Below are 17,168 nucleotides of genomic sequence, written 5' to 3' on the forward strand. Positions count from 1 at the left end.
TAGGTAGGTGGTGGCTTTACCCACTATGCCACAGCACTGACCCCAAGAAGGCATTTTTAAACTGATACTTTCAATGTTTGAACTGCAATTTAAGCTGATAAGCTCCCTCTTATTTTAAGTGGGAATATGTTCCAATGCATGAAGTGTGTTTTGAGCTGGAGAACTCCCCCTTACTTTAAGTGTTTGAGCAAGGGCTGGATAACTGTGTGGGCAAGTGAGCGATTAGACACGATGACCAGGCCAACTCGAAGATGCCAGAATTCCAGGACCTCACTCCTGGGGTGTCACACCAACATTACTTTTAATGTGAATCAAGACTGCTCGGTTATAGTGTTTATAATTTATTTCCTATGATCATTTACAAATATTTTGTTGGGTTTTATTCAAAAGAAAAAGAAAATAAATTACTTCTTTGTGTTACAGGTCTTTTCACGTTTAGTCAATTTGAGAAAAGTGGTTTTATTCATGAATTCAACTATGTGGAGAAATCTCACTATATTCTGGACAGTCTGTTAGATGTTCTAAATATACACATATATAAGACCTGATGTGTATCCTTACAGAGTTTTAACTTCGAAAAAGAAGCAAGACAAGTCCTTGTTTTTGTCGTGCTTGTCTGACTATTTTCTTCCCAAAGCCAGGAGCCAGGAGCTTCTTCCGGGTCTCCCATGCGGGTGCAGGGGCCCAAGGACTTGGGCCACCTTCCACTGCTTTCCCAGGCCACAGCAGAGAGCTGGATCGGAAGTAGAGTAGCCGAGACTGTGGGATGCCAGTACTGCAGGCGGCAGCTTTACCCACTATGCCGCAGCACCAGCCCCTCTAAACGCCACATCTCTGCTTACGCCTCACACCCTTTGCTCACGTGTTTGAGCGTGGCAGGAATGCACAGCCCGGATCCCCTTCTCCTCTGCCCACCCTTCCCATGCGTCCATCCTCAATGTCTGCTTGCGATTTCCTTCTTTAACAGTGCTTTCTTCTCCCACACGCTTCCTGGGGCCTGTGTTGGCTCTGGCTCCTTGGACGCCAACGCCGATGCCCGTTCCCTCGTTTCTCGCACAGAGAGAGGTACGTGCAGATGCTCGACCAGATTGCCCGGCAGATGATCGACTTCTACAAAGACCTGGTTACGCAGCGAGTGATGGACCAGCGCATCTTACAAGAGTTATATAATTTCAAGAACGTTATTGAGGAACTGACCAGGTAAACACTGTGGTTGTCCTAAACACACATGTTAAAGCCACGTGTCTAAAAAGAGCAAAAAATGTGCGGGGAAAGCGGAATAGCTCAAGGCGAGGACTTTTTTTGTCTTTTCGTGTTTAGCACAAGCTCAGAAAGAACTGGATGTAGTTGCAAACACATATATAGATATGGGCTACTTGTGTTACAGAAACCAAGGTGTTGCATATTTTTCCTAAGGAAAAGACTCATGCTCCTCTTTCTTTCTTTCCTTCTTTCCTTCTCCTCTCCTCCTCTCCTCTCTTCTCTTCTCTTCTCTTTCTTAGAGATAGAGTTACAGACAGAGAGAAGGACAGACAGAGAGAGGTCTTCCATCTACTGGTTCACTCCCCAGATGGCTGCAATGGCCAGAGCTAAGCTGATCTGAAGCCAGGAGCCAGGAGCTTCTTCCAGGTCTTCCATGCAGGTGCAGGGGCCCAAGCCCTTGCCTTGGCCATCTTCCACTGCTTTTCCAGGCTGTAGCAGGGATTTGGACAGGAAGTGGAGCAGCCGGGACTTGAACCAGCGTCCATATGGGATGCTGGTGCTGCAGGCAGAAGCTTAACCTACTTCGCCACAGTGTTGTCCCCCTTCTTTCTCAGATGCACGTGTTTACCTTAATCAGGTTTACAGAGCAGGGCCGTGATTATGGATGTTCAGATTCCGATCCTGAAGAGAGACCTAAGTATTATATAGCAGTGAAGGTTAAAATATTTTATTTATTCTCATTTTATTTGAAGTGCAGAGAGAGACAGAGACCGAGACAGGAACAGAAACTGAGGGAGATCTTCTTCCATTGGTTCACTCCCCAGAGTCCGAGCAATGACTTAACTCCTGTGGCCAGTACCCACCCTCCTTCTGCCTTTTTTCCCCCTGATCAGAGTCCATTGTCAAACCTGTCAAGACTCCATCCCTGTGTGGGCTAGATTACTTGATTCGGGTTATGAGGAGGAAAAGGCAGGCAGGTGCACGTAACTGAGACGGTGCTGGAATCTAAATCTGATTCGCTGAGTAGAGCCTTCTTTGGAGTCTCCACCTGCGAATTAAGTATCTTTGTTTTTCTTCAGGGAACTGTGTCTCGTTCGGGCACATGATGTGAAGTTAACGAAGGAAGCAGAGAAGGCCCATAAGGATTTGGCACAGGCTCTTTTAGATGCTGAAAAGAATGCCAGGTGAGTTGCTTCAAGTGCGTGTGACTTTCACAGGAGGTGCCTATGTGACTTCTGAAACAATGTGTGTGATACTAACTGCTTGAATTCTAAAGATGCATATAGCTTACTTCATCTGAATTTGGTTGCTTTCTCATTCCGAGAGGAAAGAAAATAAAACCTGACCTTTTCCCTTGGAGGCAGGTGGCTGGTGTCAGCACTGACCAGGTTGTTGAATGAGGTTTGCAGACTGTGACGTTCTAGTTTCCTAGAAGAAAGTATAGAGGCAGTGTGCATAGCGCAGACGCAGGCACCATGCTGGTTGCTGTGCACCGTTGGGAAAGTCTCTGACCTTCTCTGGGCCTCACTTGGCTCCCCATGGTGAGTGGAGATTGAAATGATAGGAAGGTGTTAGTATAAAAAAAGCACTTGGGATGGTATCTGACACCTCATCAGTGCTGTGACAACATGAGATACTCTTAATTCAGATGTTCAGAAAAAGAGAATCTTATCATGAACACTCAGGTACCCCCCCCACCTTGAATTATCATGTTACTCATCATGTCATACTCGTTCACATTTTTTTTCTTTTTTTAAGAAAACAACTTTATAGAAACATTGTGTGGGGGGTGGCCCCTGGTTAGCCTTGGTCCCCGTTCTTTTCTCTCTTGCAAGAGGAGCTGCAGATGAAGGTCAGGAGAGAGGGTGGATTTATTCGCGTGCCACGTGCAGCCTTTTGGCCTGCTGTCCCAGGAGGAAGCGGAGCAGCCTGCGTTGTTTGTTGTGGGCGCACCTTTGCATTGCCTGCGCTTTGTTGTCTATCTCTGACGAAGCCATTCCTCCTGGGGGGGTGGGGTGGGTAATGGGAGGTCCTGGGGGCTTTCCCTGCTGGCCTGCGTCTGGGAGGGGACTTCCTCAAAGGAGTGAGTTACCCCTTCTGGGATGGAAGAGGCACTGACGTAGGATTAAGCGTGTTCGAGACTTTTACAGTAATTTCAAGGGTATTCAAGAGCATTGCTTGGCATTTCCCTCCTGTTACCAAGATGTCCTTTTAGCCTGTAGGACAGCTCTTACTTGATGAGGGAGTGGGGTGGATAAAGACTTGGAGTTTTTGTTCCAAAGTTAACTTGGAAGCCTTGTCAAGGCAGTAGCTGCTGTGGCCATCTGCTGCTGCCCTATCCAGTTATTTTGAGAAAAAGGCTACAGGCTGGGATTCATTGCCTTGATTTTTTTAAAAAAATAATTAATTAATTTGAAAATCAGAGCCACAGAGGGCGATGGAGATCTTCCATCAGCTAGCTCACTCCTCAGATGGCTGCAATGGCAGGGATGGGTCAGACCAAAGCCAGGAGCCAGGAGCTTCTTCCAGGTCTCCCATGTGGGTAGCCCAGGGGCCCAACCACCTGGGCCGTCTTCCCCTGTTTTTTTCCAGGCCATTAGCAGGGAACAGGATTAGAAGTGGAGCAGCTGGGACAGGAACTGGCATCCGTATGGGATGCTGGCATCACAGGCAGCAGCTCTGCCCACTAATGCTACAGTGCCAGCCCCTCATCACCTGGCTTTGGAATTAGAACTCACAGAGCTGTTCCCCTTTTTCTCTGGTATAGAAAGAAAGAAGAGTTAAATACTTAAGCTTTTGCATGGTTAGGAGAGGATTTCTTTTAACCTTGCATGAATTATATATAATTTAAAATTTATTTTTTTTAGATTTATTTATTTATTTGAAAGAGAGTGAGAGGGAGGTCTCTTCCCTTTGCTGGTTCACTCTCTGAATGGTCACAATGATTGGGGCTGGGCCAGTCCACAGCCAGGAGCCAGGAACTCCATCGTGGGTCTCCCATGTGGATGGCAGGGACTCAGGCATTTGGACCATCTTCTACTTCTTCCCAGGCACATGAACAGGAAGCAGCCAGGACACTAACGGGCACTCATGTTGGATATTAGCATTGCACACGGGGGCTTAACTCACTGTGCTACCCTCCCAGTCCCCAAATGTATTTTTTAGATATTTACTTGTTTTTATTTTATTTGAAAGGCAAGGAGACAGAGATAGACAGATCTTCCATTCACTAGTTCACTCCCCAAATGCTGGGGACATCTGGAGCTGGCCCAGGCTGAAGCCAGAAGCCTGGAAATCAGTCCAGGTCTCCCTCACTCTTACACTTGGATGGCAGGGACCCAAGTACGTGAGCCATCACCAGCTGCTTCCCAGGGTGCGTGTTATCAGGAAGCTGGATTTGCAGGAAGAGCTTGGGACTGAAACCCATACTCCATTATGGACCGTGTGTGTCCTAAGCAACAGCTTCACTGATGAGCCATGCACCTGTTCCCAATTTAAAAACGCAGTGGCTTGGGGCCGGCGCTGTGGCACAGCGGGCTAAAGCCCTGGCCTGAAACGCTGGCATCCCATATGGGCGCCAATTCTAGTCCCAGCTGCCTCACTTCTGATCCAGCTCTCTGCTATGGCCCAGGATAGCAGTGGAAGATGGCCCAAGGACTTGGGCCCCTATACCCACATGGGAGACCTGGAAAAAACTCTTGGCTCCTGGCTTTGGATGGGCACAGCTCCGGCTGTTGCAACCATATGGGGAGTGAACCAGCAGATGGAAGATCTCTCTCTCTCTCTGTCTCTACCTCTCTCTCTAACTCTTTCAAATAAACAAAATAAATCTTTAAAAAAAAAAAAAACATAGTGGCTTGCGGTTACTGGGCTTTGTGCCTTTAATAAAGAATGCTTAGTCTGTGACCCAAGAAGCTTAATAAAGGTGCTGTATTATCGCTACTTGTGTTGTGGATTTTTCATTAGGCGTCGTGAGACTTACCATTGGAATACCAAGTTGTAAAAAGTCTAGCAAATAGAGAAAAGAAATACTTAGAGCAGGGAACAATGTATTGGACATTTCACTTTCTTTATGACTGTAGGATTTATAAACAAAATGTGATTTTTTTCTTCTGTTTCACTGTATATAATGTTATCAGTTTATTGAGCCATTATATTATAATTACCTTATGTATTTTAAAGGAACATAATGCTTATTATAGAACACAGTCCTTTTAACAAATGTCTATATAGATATTTAATTTTCCTTTTAGAATTGTTGAAGAATACCATGACTTATATACACTGCAAAGAGGCCGGATGGAGACTGATATTAAACAGTTAATGGCAGAGAGAGATAACTGGAGCTCAGCGACGTACGAACTGGCCCTGAAGGTTGGTTCATCAGACTGCAACTCGGCCTTCTTTTTTGTCTAGTTGAGTTTTGTTTTATGATTTGTAATAATATAGATAACTCCCTCCCTCAAATGAACATCTATATTTATTAATGAAGAATATAGCTTATGTGGCCTTGAAAAGGTGAAGTTAGTTTTTTGCCTTTCTTTTTTTCCTCTGTTGGGTACCTAGTTATTGCACAATTGAGGACTGTTTTTTCCCTCCACAATCTATGAAGTATATTTGGGAATGTGTCAAAAATTTCAACTTTAATTGATACTAATAATAAACCAGAGAAGACAGTTTTGATTTTTTCATATAATATAGCCATATATCATTGCTGGATATTGCATTCTGGTCCTAATAACCGAGTACACACAATGACAAGTGACTTGAAGTGTAGTAGCCTGTGGGTTATTACAGTAATGCTTCAGAATTAAAAATTCAAAGAGAATAAATGCAACAAGAAGGGACAAATAACCATACAGTCTATTGAAAATCCTACAACTTTACTGAAGAACCTAAAACTAGAGAAAAGGAGATCTATGCATCATTAGTTGAGAAGAATAATCAAAATTATATAGATGTCAGTTTACTCCAAATTATAAATTCAATTAGAAATCTCAATATCAGGCCAGTGCCACGGCTCACTAGGCTAATCCTCCACCTGCGGTGCCAGCACCCTGGGTTCTAGACCCGGTTGTGGCACCGGTTCTGTCCCGGTTGCTGCTCTTCCAGTCCAGCTCTCTGCTGTGGCCCGGGGAAGGCAGTGGAGGATGGCCCAAGTGCTTGGGCCCTGCACCCACATGGGAGACCAGGAGGAAGCACCTGGCTCCTGGCTTCGGATCAGTGCAGCATGCTGGCCGTAGTGGCCATTTGGGGAGTGAACCAATGGAAGGAAGACCTTTCTCTCTGTCTCTTTCTCTCACTGTCTAACTCTGCCTGTCAAAAAAACAAAAAAGAAATCTGAATATCTATCTTATTTTTACAAAATTGACAAGCTGACAAATTTGTAAGCCATCTGGAAGATTTTTTTTCTAAATCAATAGCATTCTTTTTATTTGTTTGTTTGTTTATTTATTTTTTATTTGACAGATAGAGTTAGACAGTGAGAGAGAGAGAGACAGAGAGAAAGGTCTTCCTTCCGTTGGTTCATCCCCCCAAATGGCCGCTACGGCCGGAGTTACGCCGATCCGAAGCCAGGAGCCAGGTGTTTCCTCCCATGGACCCAAGGACTTGGGCCATCCTCCCTGCTCCCAGGCCACAGCAGAGAGCTGGACTGGAAGAAGAGCAACCGGGACTAGAACTGGTGCCCATATGGGTTGCCAGCGCTGTAGGCGGAGGATTAATCAAGTGAGCCACAGTGCGGGCTCCTGTCTGGAAGAATTTTAAAAGTATTTATTTACTTGAAAGGCAGCGAGAGAGAGTGAGCAAGTGAAAGAGCAAATAAGCTTCCACCTGCTGGCTCACTCCCCAAATGCCTACTATTGTAGCTAGAGCTAAGCCATTCCAAAGCCGGTAGCCTGGAACTCAATCAGGCCTCCCAGGTATGTGTTAGCAGGAAGCTGGAATCAGGAGCAGAGCTTGGGCTACAACCCAGGCACTTTGATAAGAGATGTAAGCATCCCAAGCAGCACCCTTTTTTAAAAAAAATTATTCATTTATTTTCAAGGTAGAGTTATAGACAGTGAGAGAGAAAGAGAGAGAGAGAGAGAGAGAGAGAGAGAGAGAGAGAGAGAAAGGTCTTCCATACGTTGATATACTCCCCAAATGGCCACAACAGCCGGAGCCAGGCTGTTCTGAAGCCAGGAGCTTCTTCCTGATCTCCCATGCGGGTGCAGGGGCCCAAGTGCTTGGGCCATTTTCCACTGCCTTCCCAGGCCATAGCAGAGAGCTGGACTGGAAGAGGAGCAGCTGGGACTAGAACTGTCATCCATATGGGTTGCCGGCGCTGCAGGTAGAGGATTAACCCACTGTACCACAGTGCCAGCCCCAAGCAGCATCTTAACCACAGTACCAAGTGCCTTCCTCTAATGAATTTTTTAAAATATTAATAAGAAATAACTTGTATTTTTGACATCAAAATATGCTTAAAATCAAAGTAAGAATGTGTTTGTTGGTAAAAATAAATACAAAAGAACAGAATAGAAAGTTCATAAATAGACTCATGTATATATATATATATATATATTCAAATTATGTTGACAGAATTGGTTATCCAGTTATTAAAAGATGTGGATACCTACCTCATAGAAAGTTTACATAAAAAGTAAATTCTAGAAGGCATTAAATATTTAGAAGTAAAATAATGAAACTATAAATATAATAAGTGAAGAGTGAGAGTTTTTAAAAATTAATTTATTTTAAAGGCAGAGATACAGAGAGAGATCTTCCATCTGCTGGTTCACTTTCTAAATGGGTTCAACAGCCAGGCTGGGCCAGGCCAAAGCCAGGAGCTTCTTCTGGGTCTCCCACATGGGTGGCATGGGTCCACACACTTGGGTTATCTTCCACTGCTTTTCCCAGGCCATTAGCAGGGAGCTGGATCCGAAGTATAGCAGCCAAGACATGAACCAGTGCCCATATGGGATGCTGGCATCACAGGTGGTGGCTTAACCCACTATGCCACAATGCCATCCCTGTGGATATTTCTATAATACTAGAATGGGGAAGCCCTTTCTAAATACGACATGAAAGGAAACCTGGAAATTAGAAACTTCCATGAGGTGCCAGTGACCAGAAACAAAAGCAAGTAACACGCTGGGAACAAACGTTAGTACTTTATGGAGCAGACAATAAATGTTATGGAAGTAGTCTAGTAAATACATTTTAAACATGGAAATAATTCAGTAAAACAATGGGCACAGAATACAGTCAGGTAATTAAGAGTGAGACATTCAAATGGCTAATAATTATATGAAGATGTGTCTAACCTCACGAATAATTAATAATATGGAACATAAAGAGTTGATATCATGTTTAGCTAAGATTAGCAGGCATTAAAAAGATGATAAACATGAACACTATCATGTATTATTGATAGGAATACAAATTGATAAAACTTTTTTGAAGATTTGTATAAGAGCTAACAATACGGATAGTCCTAATTTATGATGGTTCCCAACTTGGGATTTTTATGATTTGATGATGGTATGACAGTGATACGTGTTCAGTAGAAACTAGCGCTGGGCAGTGGCAGTGAGCCGCAGCTAGCACCCACCCCGTCAGCCACAAATTACAAGGGTGATCAGCTGAAATCCTGCAGTGTACTGTGTTGCTAAGCTATGATGTTCAATAGGTTACATGCCTGAAATGTATTGTCTTTTACATACACACACAGTTACAGAGAGAGCAGGAAGGCACAGAGAGGGAGAGATTGAGAGAGATCTTCATCTACAGGTTCATTCCCCAAATTGCCACAACAGATGGGACTGGGCGAAGTCAAAACCAGGAGCCCACATGGATGTGACCCACATGGATGGCAAGGGTCCAGGCACTTGGGCCATCTTCCACTGTTTTCCCAGGCCATTAGAGGGAGCAGAATCTGAAGCAGGGCAGCCGGAAATTGAACCGGTGCCCATATGGGATGCTGGCACTGCAGGCAGTGGCTTAACCCGCGGCACCACAGCACCAGCCCCTGAAATGTATTTTCGGTTTACAGTATTTTCAACGTACAGTGAGCTTATTGGGGTGTAACCCCAATCTAAGTCAGAAAACTTCTGTATTTTAAATTTAAATCAGTTTCTGAAAAAAAAATTGGTAAAAATGAATATGGATATGGTTATCCATTTCAGCATTGTTTTATAATTTCAAAATATATTAAAATAGAAGGCATTTGGTCTGTTGTTAGGACACTGGTTAAGGTGCTTGGCTCTAGCTCCCACTGGCAGCTTCCTGCTGTTGCAGGCCCTGGGAAGGAGCACTTGTGATGGCTGAGATTCCTGGGTCCCTGTCCCCTCTGTGGGAGACCTGGCTTGTGTTCCTAGCTTCTGGTTCCAGCCCTGGTCACTGTTGCAGGAATCTGGGGGAGTGAACCAGTGTGTGGAAGTACTCTTTCTTGCTCACTCTCTCTAAAATAAATGTTTAAAAACTTTAGATTCTGATAGCCTAAATATCCAGCAGTATGGAAATAAATTGTAGTTATCTAGATAATAGAACATGAAGCAGTTGTTATTTAAGAATGTTGCAGGCATGTACAAGGATACTTCCACAAGCTCATGGAAAAATGGACCTAAAAAATGAGTATTTTGGTACAAAAAAGTTTCAGATACATGCAGTTTTCTTCAGAATACATGTGTTCCATGACTTTTTTTGAAAACTCCTCTTATGTGTATGAAAAGATGTGTATAATAAATAAAAACATCAAGTTTTAGAATATTATAAAAGACTACATACATTTAGTTAAAATTATCTTAAATATATTAGCAGATTTATACATGTAGTTGGTATACAATACATACACAGACATGCTATACACACAGACTATATATGTGTAGCAGTACACACACACAGACGTGTACTATATATGTATAGTGGTATACACACAGACGTGCACTATGTATGTGTGAGTGGTATACACACAGACGTGCACTATATACATGTAGTTGGTATACACACACAGACCTGCACTATATATGTATAGTAGTATACACACAGATGTGCACTATATACATGTAGTTGGTATACACCTGCAAACGTGCACTATATGTGTATAGTAGTATACACACAGACGTGCACTATATACATGTAGTTGGTATACACACACAGACCTGCACTATATATGTGTAGTTGGTATACCCACAAACGTACACTATGTATACATAGTGGTATACGCCCAGATGTGCACAATATACATGTAGTTGGTATACACACACAGACCTGCACTATATATGTATAGTAGTATACACACAGATGTGCACCATATACATATAGTTGGTATACACACACAGACCTGCACTGTATATGTATAGTGGTATACACACAGATGTGCACTATATACATGTAGTTGGTATACACACACAGACCTGTACTGTATATGTATAGTAGTATACACACAGATGTGCACTATATACATGTAGTTGGTATACACACACAGACCTGCACTATATATGTGTAGTAGTATACACACAGATGTGCACTATATACATGTAGTTGGTATACACACACAGACCTGCACTATATATGTATAGTGGTATACACACAGATGTGCACTATATACATGTAGTTGGTATACACACACAGACCTGCACTATATATGTATAGTGGTATACACACAGATGTGCACTATATACATGTAGTTGGTATACACACACAGACCTGCACTATATATGTATAGTGGTATACACACAGACGTGCACTATATACATGTAGTTGGTATACACACACAGACCTGCACTATATATGTATAGTGGTATACACACAGATGTGCACTATATATGTATAGTGGTATAGTTGGTATACACCTGCAGACGTGCACTATATATGTATAGTGGTATACACACAGATGTGCACTATATATGTATGGTGGTATACACACAGATGTGCACTATATACATGTAGTTGGTATACACACGCAGACCTGTACTATATATGTATAGTAGTATGCACACAGATGTGCACTATATACGTGTAGTTGATGTACACACGCAGACCTGTACCGTATATGTGTAGGTGGTATACACACACAGTCCAAGGAAACAGATCTGAGCAATGCCTGTCCAGTGTGAGAAGAGAGGGTACACATGAACCCCCTCATATTAAAAGCAGGTGCCAATGCCTCAGAAGGTCATCAGTGAGGCTTTGTGCTAGGTCAGCCCTGACGTCCTGCCAGCCAGTGGGATGGCAGCTCCCTAAGAGTGAGGACTGGGTCTCTGTTCACAGCTGTATTCATGGTGTCCAGAATGGTCATTCACTCATCAGCTGGACATCTGATTCAGTTTATCAGTGGTTCTCAGAGTATGGCTGCAGGACCCGACCCTGGGAGTCCAGGACACCCTGTGGGAGCTCCGTGATTCCAAAACTAGTTTTGTCACGAATCAAAGATGTTATTTGCCCTTTTCACTCTCATTCATTCATGAGTATGTGGTGGGGTGCTCTAGAAACTGCATGACATGGAATATCACGATAAATAGAGTACAGAAACAAATATGAGAATCCAGCTCTGTTGTCTTTAGGGCGGATATGAAAGAGATTTGTAAAATGTAGAACAGTACACTCTTTTCACTTAGTTTTTTGAAAACATGTAAATTATTTTTCATAAAAATGCTATTTATATTAACATAATGGGTTTATTCATATTATGTTTAACTGAATGAACAAATATATATTTTAAATAACTACAGCTTGATTTCCAGAACAGTAAAATCAGTAGATATAAAACAAAAGCATCTTGGCGTTCTCAGTAATTTTCAAGAGTGCAAAGGGGTCATGAGATCAAATTCTTGGAGAACCTCTGCTTGTGCTTGAATTTGGTTTTAAGTTCAGTAGTTTTGGAAAATGCAAATTTGTGATTCAAATTAGTAAATGAACTAGAAATTTTGGTTGTTAATACTTCCATGAAACATTGATATGTGAAAACACTCATAAATTCTAATGGTTTGTTAATGTTTTAGGTTCCTGATCATAGTACCTTATTTTTATAGGTAATTGAAAGAAATAGAATCATATTGGCTAAAAGACTTTACCTCAATGAAAAAGGCTGGAATAAGTATACTAAACATTTCATCATACTGCTCTCAACAAAGGTAAAGTTCAATTCACTTCAGTTGTGGATAAAAGACTCCAAGTGTTGAGAGTTGAGACCATTAAATTTTTATTTTTATTTATTTGAAAGATGGAGGGAGGGAGGGAGAGGAGAGAGAGAAGTAGAGGTAGAGGTAGAGGTAGAGGTGGTAGAGGTGGTAGATGTGGTAGAGGAGGTAGAGGTGGAGGTGGAGGTGGAGGTGGAGGTGGAGGTGGCGAGAGATATCTTCCATTGGTTGGTTCATCCCCCGAACGTCCACAGCAGCCAGGCTGAAGCCAGGAGCCCAGACTCCACCTGGGTCTACCACATGGGTGGCAGGGACCAAAACACTTGAAGCATCATCCACTGACTCTCAGGATGCATTAGCAGGAAGCTGGATCAGAAGCAGAACAGCCAGGGTTTGAACCTGCACTCTGCTGAGAGATGTGGGTATCCCAAGGGGCACTGCGTTGCAAGGCCTGCTTTGCTATATGTATAGGTTCTTTAAAAATATAGTTGTATATTTGTGCTTTACTGTGTGCAGAATGAAAGATCTAAGGAAAGGCGAATAAAAGCTTTTCCTTATATTTGCCTTTATCAAAGTTTAATAACTCTACAAAATTATAGTTATGATTCATTTATAAATACTGTGTATTAAATAGCTGCATTATAGTGTATTCTATGCACTTTATGGAGAGATCAGTGAACAAGTTAGCGAGAAAAGGTGAGAACCCATATTCAGCATGTTTCTACTGAGGCAAACCACTCACACTGTCATCCCATCTAACTCTTAAACCTGAGAGAATATGTATGAGCCTTTATTTTATGAATAATAAAATTAATCACAAGGGTATTAAATAATATCACTCAAGTTTACAGTAACTGATGAGGATTCGCATTTGGTCCTATCTGATTTCTTTCCAGTACACACACTGTCCCTGTGAAAGCCTTGTGGGAAAATTGGGTTCATGTTGCAAAGAGAGAAATCTTGTCCCAAATATTTTATGTACCATAAAAAATCCATCAGCAAACTGTACAGTAGTGTCACTGGTGATATTTTTAAAGAAAAATATCTTTTTAATATTTCAACCCATTTCCTTTGGATTTCTCTATAGTATTAATAATGGCCTTGTGTGTGCTCATTAATAATTGTTACAAGAAAAGTTGTTTGATTTCATGCTTTCATCTAGGATACTGCAGACCTTGCGTTGTTGCAGAAGTTGACACAAAAGTGGAGAAACTTAATGAACAAATTTAAACAGGAGGTGGAACAAACGGAGGAGTGTACCTCAGAGAAACTGCAGATTGTTAAGGATGGCGTTGTCAAATGGCATCAGTTCTTGGTTGATAATAAGTGGGTCTGCTGGAATCCTGTTTTCCTGATTATACCATATTATGTCTGATAACTCAGTCCTATTCTCCTGTCTCTCTCAATGGTTTACCTTATAACTGCGCAATCATAGATTCTGGGGAGGTAACCAACAGACCTTACAAGGGCACAGCCCTGCAGCGGACTCTGAGAGTCTTGTGGTTTCCAGTGCTGTCTGTGTCCCGAACGCCCCGCCCAACTGCTGCTGCCTTCATTTAAATCCAGCTCTTTTTATTTCTCTTTTTAAAATGAAGTCGGCTTATGTCATTACTCTTGGCAAGCACGAGTAGCTGGCCATCTGCAAACCCCATAGCACAGGGCCTCTGCAGAGAAGTAGAACCACTGAGTGAGTTAGGGGGCCTCTGCAGAGAAGTAGAACCACTGAGTGACAGTTAGGGGGCGATGTTTCTTGGCTGTTGTACTTTGCAAGGATTAGAGGACTCTGACAATGGAAGCAGCTGCCAGGGAAGCCCTTAAATTGCACCGGAATGACCGAATCACAGCCAAGGTGGGTGGGAGTCTACACTTTGCATACAGGCTGGGCTGGATGATTTCAAGGGTTGTTTTTAAGAACTTTAAAGAGAGACACATTTAGGTACTGTTTCCATTTGAAACTGAGAACAATGGTTTCAGATTCTCATACCCCGTAAAAAAAAGTCCCAGTTAGTAGGTGTGGAAGTTCTGGAAGCTGAAGCTGGTACCACTCCCAGCTGCTTGCCACTGCCAGGCGCAATTTCTGGAGTTTGTTGACCCTTAGCTGGGAGGGTGCACAGGTGGCCGGGTTCTCTTCTCTCTTTCTCTTCAGAAACTTCGTTATCAACAGCTTTCTCCTTGTGAGACTTCAGAAAATTAAAGGAAACTCTTATCTGAAGTCGGCACCCTGGACCCGAATGTTGAGTCTAATAATTACTTTAATTACTCACTAGGCTTCCTTGCTATTTCCATATTGTTTTGGCAGCTGTAATCAACAGGAATTCTTAAGCTGATGGTCTAGTTTTGAATTCCCCAGACTCAGGGACCACTGTTAAATGCTGTCATGGTCCATTGTCCTGAAACTTGGTTGCTCAGGTCTCTAATTAGAGTCTGCATTTTATTTTAAAGATTTATTTATTTGAGAGGCAGAGAAAGATCTTCCATTCACTGGTTCACTCCCCAAATGGCCACAATGACCAGAGTCAGGCTGATCTGAAGCCAGAAGCCAGGAGCTTTTTCTGGGTCTCCATGCAGGTGCAGGGTTCCAAGCACTTGGACCATCCTCCTCTGCTTTCCCAGGCCATTAGCAGGGAGCTGGACTGGAAGTGGAGCAGCTGGGACACATATTGGTGCCCATATGGGATGTCGGCGCTGTAGGCGGAGGCTTAAGCCTCTTGCCCCACAGTGCTGGCCCCAGTGTCTGCATTTTTGGGTTTCTAAGGGGCTGTACCCGGAAGGCATGCTTAAAATCACTGAGGCAAAACTTTTGTCAGTTGCTGTCAAGTGTATGCACTTAGGACTTCCTTTGTTTTTACCTTGTTCTCAGACTTTTCTTTTGCTTTTTTCTTCTTTCAGTGAGAAAGACATTTTGTTCTCTAGTAAGGGCAATGTGCTAGAGTTGGTTATTCCAGACTTCAAGCAGTGGCAAAAGGTAACACTTTGTAGTTAACAACTTGTCTATCAAGGCACTGGTTGTAAACTTGACATTCCTTACCTCCACCTGAGTCACATCTCAGTCTTTAAAAATACCACGCTTAGCTTTATGAAGGACCTTTTTAAATACACATAGATGTTTCCAGTTCTGTTTCAGAGTTTTGAGTTAAATAAAATTAGCCTGTCCTCCTCACTCCCCCTCGAAAAAGAATTGAGGGAAAAGTTACTGTGGTGGCAGTGACGATGGTTCTGCTTCTCTCTTCTGATTGTTATACGTGAGAAACGTTTGTGTCTCCTATGTGCCTGGCTTTTCCCTTAAGGACAATGTGGACTTTTGAGGCTAATGACCTTGTTTCATGTGTGAAGTTCAGGGGCATTAAGTACATTCACAGTGTTGAACAACCACCAGCAGCCCCAAAACTTTCATCTTCCCAAAGGGGGCCCAGTTCCGCCTTCACCAGCCTTGAGTGAGCATCGTCTCCTTTCTGTTTGAATTTGATTGCTCCCGGTACCTCGGTACTTCGTGTAAGTAGACTCATGCAGTATTTGGTCACGTAATGTTCTGTTGTGGCAACTGTCAGAATTTCTTTCCTTTTTAAGGCTGAATAATATTCCATCATACATATTTATATACCATATTGTTTATCCGTTAATCACGTCTTTTGAAAAGTATTCAAGCTTCGAGAAATAGGTTTCCTTATTTAAATCAGTATCACATTACACTAGTTGATTAGCCCGACAAAGGAAAATGTAGACTATGACACTGAAACACTTCCAAAGGGAGTATCGAATTCGTGAAACCTCATCCAGATCCCCACAGTGGACCAGAATGTTCTCCCAGCGGAAGACATCAGCTGTGTAACATGCAGTGTGTACAGTTCAGTTGCTTTTGAAGCTTGGACCTGGTAGATGGGGTTGAGAGATCGTGCTTCTTTATTAGGAATACTGGTGACTCAGCGTCTGAGCACTTCGTCCTGGTGAAGGGCCGGTGCTGCTCCCCACACAGTATCTAATTTACGGTGCAGGTCTTAGAAACCCCACCTCACAGATACAGAAATTGAACCTTAGGACTCTTAGACGTTATGTACATTAGTTACCTATACGTGGTGTGACAGTCAGCATTTGGTCTCAGCCTCGCCAATGCCACAATTTTTTTTTTTTAAACAGGCAGAGTTGGACAGTGAGAGAGAGAGAGACAGAAAGAAAGGTCTTCCTTCCATTGGTTTACCCCCCAAATGGCGCAGTGCGCCAGCCCGAAGCCAGGAGGCAGGTGCTTCTTCCTGGTCTCCCATGCGGGTGCAGGGCCCAAACACTTGGGCCATCCTCCACTGCACTCCCGGGTCACAGCAGAGAGCTGGACTGGAAGAGGAGCAACCGGGACAGACTCCGGCGCCCCGACCGGGACTAGAACCCGGGGTGCTGGTGCTGCAGGCGGAGGATTAGCCTGGTAAAGCCTTGGCGCCGGCCGCCAATGCCACAATTCTGTCTGCCACACCGTCTCCCTACACTGAATACTCATATTGAAGGGTGGGTAATGCTTCCATTCTCCAGATAATGCCAAACTCTCTATCTATGTGGTGGACTTTATTTTTTACAGAAATATGTTTTGATAGTTCTCATTCAAGACTTGGACTGGGGGTTATAGAGATAAATAAAATGTGCACTAGCTACAGCGTGTACATTCCAAGACCTTTTCCAGTGTAGTGGGGGACCTGGGAGCCGACATGTCACAGCCTCACCACAGTCATTAGACACGCACCATGCTCTACGACTTAATTTCTTGTCACTGTTTTTTTTTTTTTAATCCACCTAGAATTTAGTACAATTGCTGGTTAATCATGGATTGTGTAATAGGGTATCAAAGTTGATTTAAAT

The 17,168-nt window shown here is 43.1% G+C and overlaps 1 protein-coding gene across 5 annotated transcripts in view; it reads left to right on the plus strand.

Annotated features, from left to right (window-relative positions):
- The window catches only part of AXDND1 (axonemal dynein light chain domain containing 1), a 111,621-nt gene that overhangs the window by 37,631 nt on the left and 56,822 nt on the right, over positions 1–17,168 (plus strand). For 4 of the 5 annotated variants that reach the window (XR_007924154.2, XM_070077203.1, XM_070077204.1 and 1 more), the window contains 6 exons: positions 1,060–1,200; positions 2,283–2,387; positions 5,457–5,577; positions 12,219–12,320; positions 13,489–13,652; positions 15,216–15,291. Coding sequence is in view for 4 of the 5 variants with exons in the window: in XM_070077203.1 (XP_069933304.1) it covers positions 1,060–1,200; positions 2,283–2,387; positions 5,457–5,577; positions 12,219–12,320; positions 13,489–13,652; positions 15,216–15,291 (709 nt within the window). In the remaining variant the exon portion in view is untranslated. The remainder of the gene's footprint in view (positions 1–1,059; positions 1,201–2,282; positions 2,388–5,456; positions 5,578–12,218; positions 12,321–13,488; positions 13,653–15,215; positions 15,292–17,168) is intronic. The other variant, XM_051858248.2, reaches the window with a different exon arrangement.

The sequence above is a fragment of the Oryctolagus cuniculus genome, chromosome 7, assembly GCF_964237555.1.
Source record: "Oryctolagus cuniculus chromosome 7, mOryCun1.1, whole genome shotgun sequence".
NCBI classification, from domain to species: domain Eukaryota; kingdom Metazoa; phylum Chordata; class Mammalia; order Lagomorpha; family Leporidae; genus Oryctolagus; species Oryctolagus cuniculus.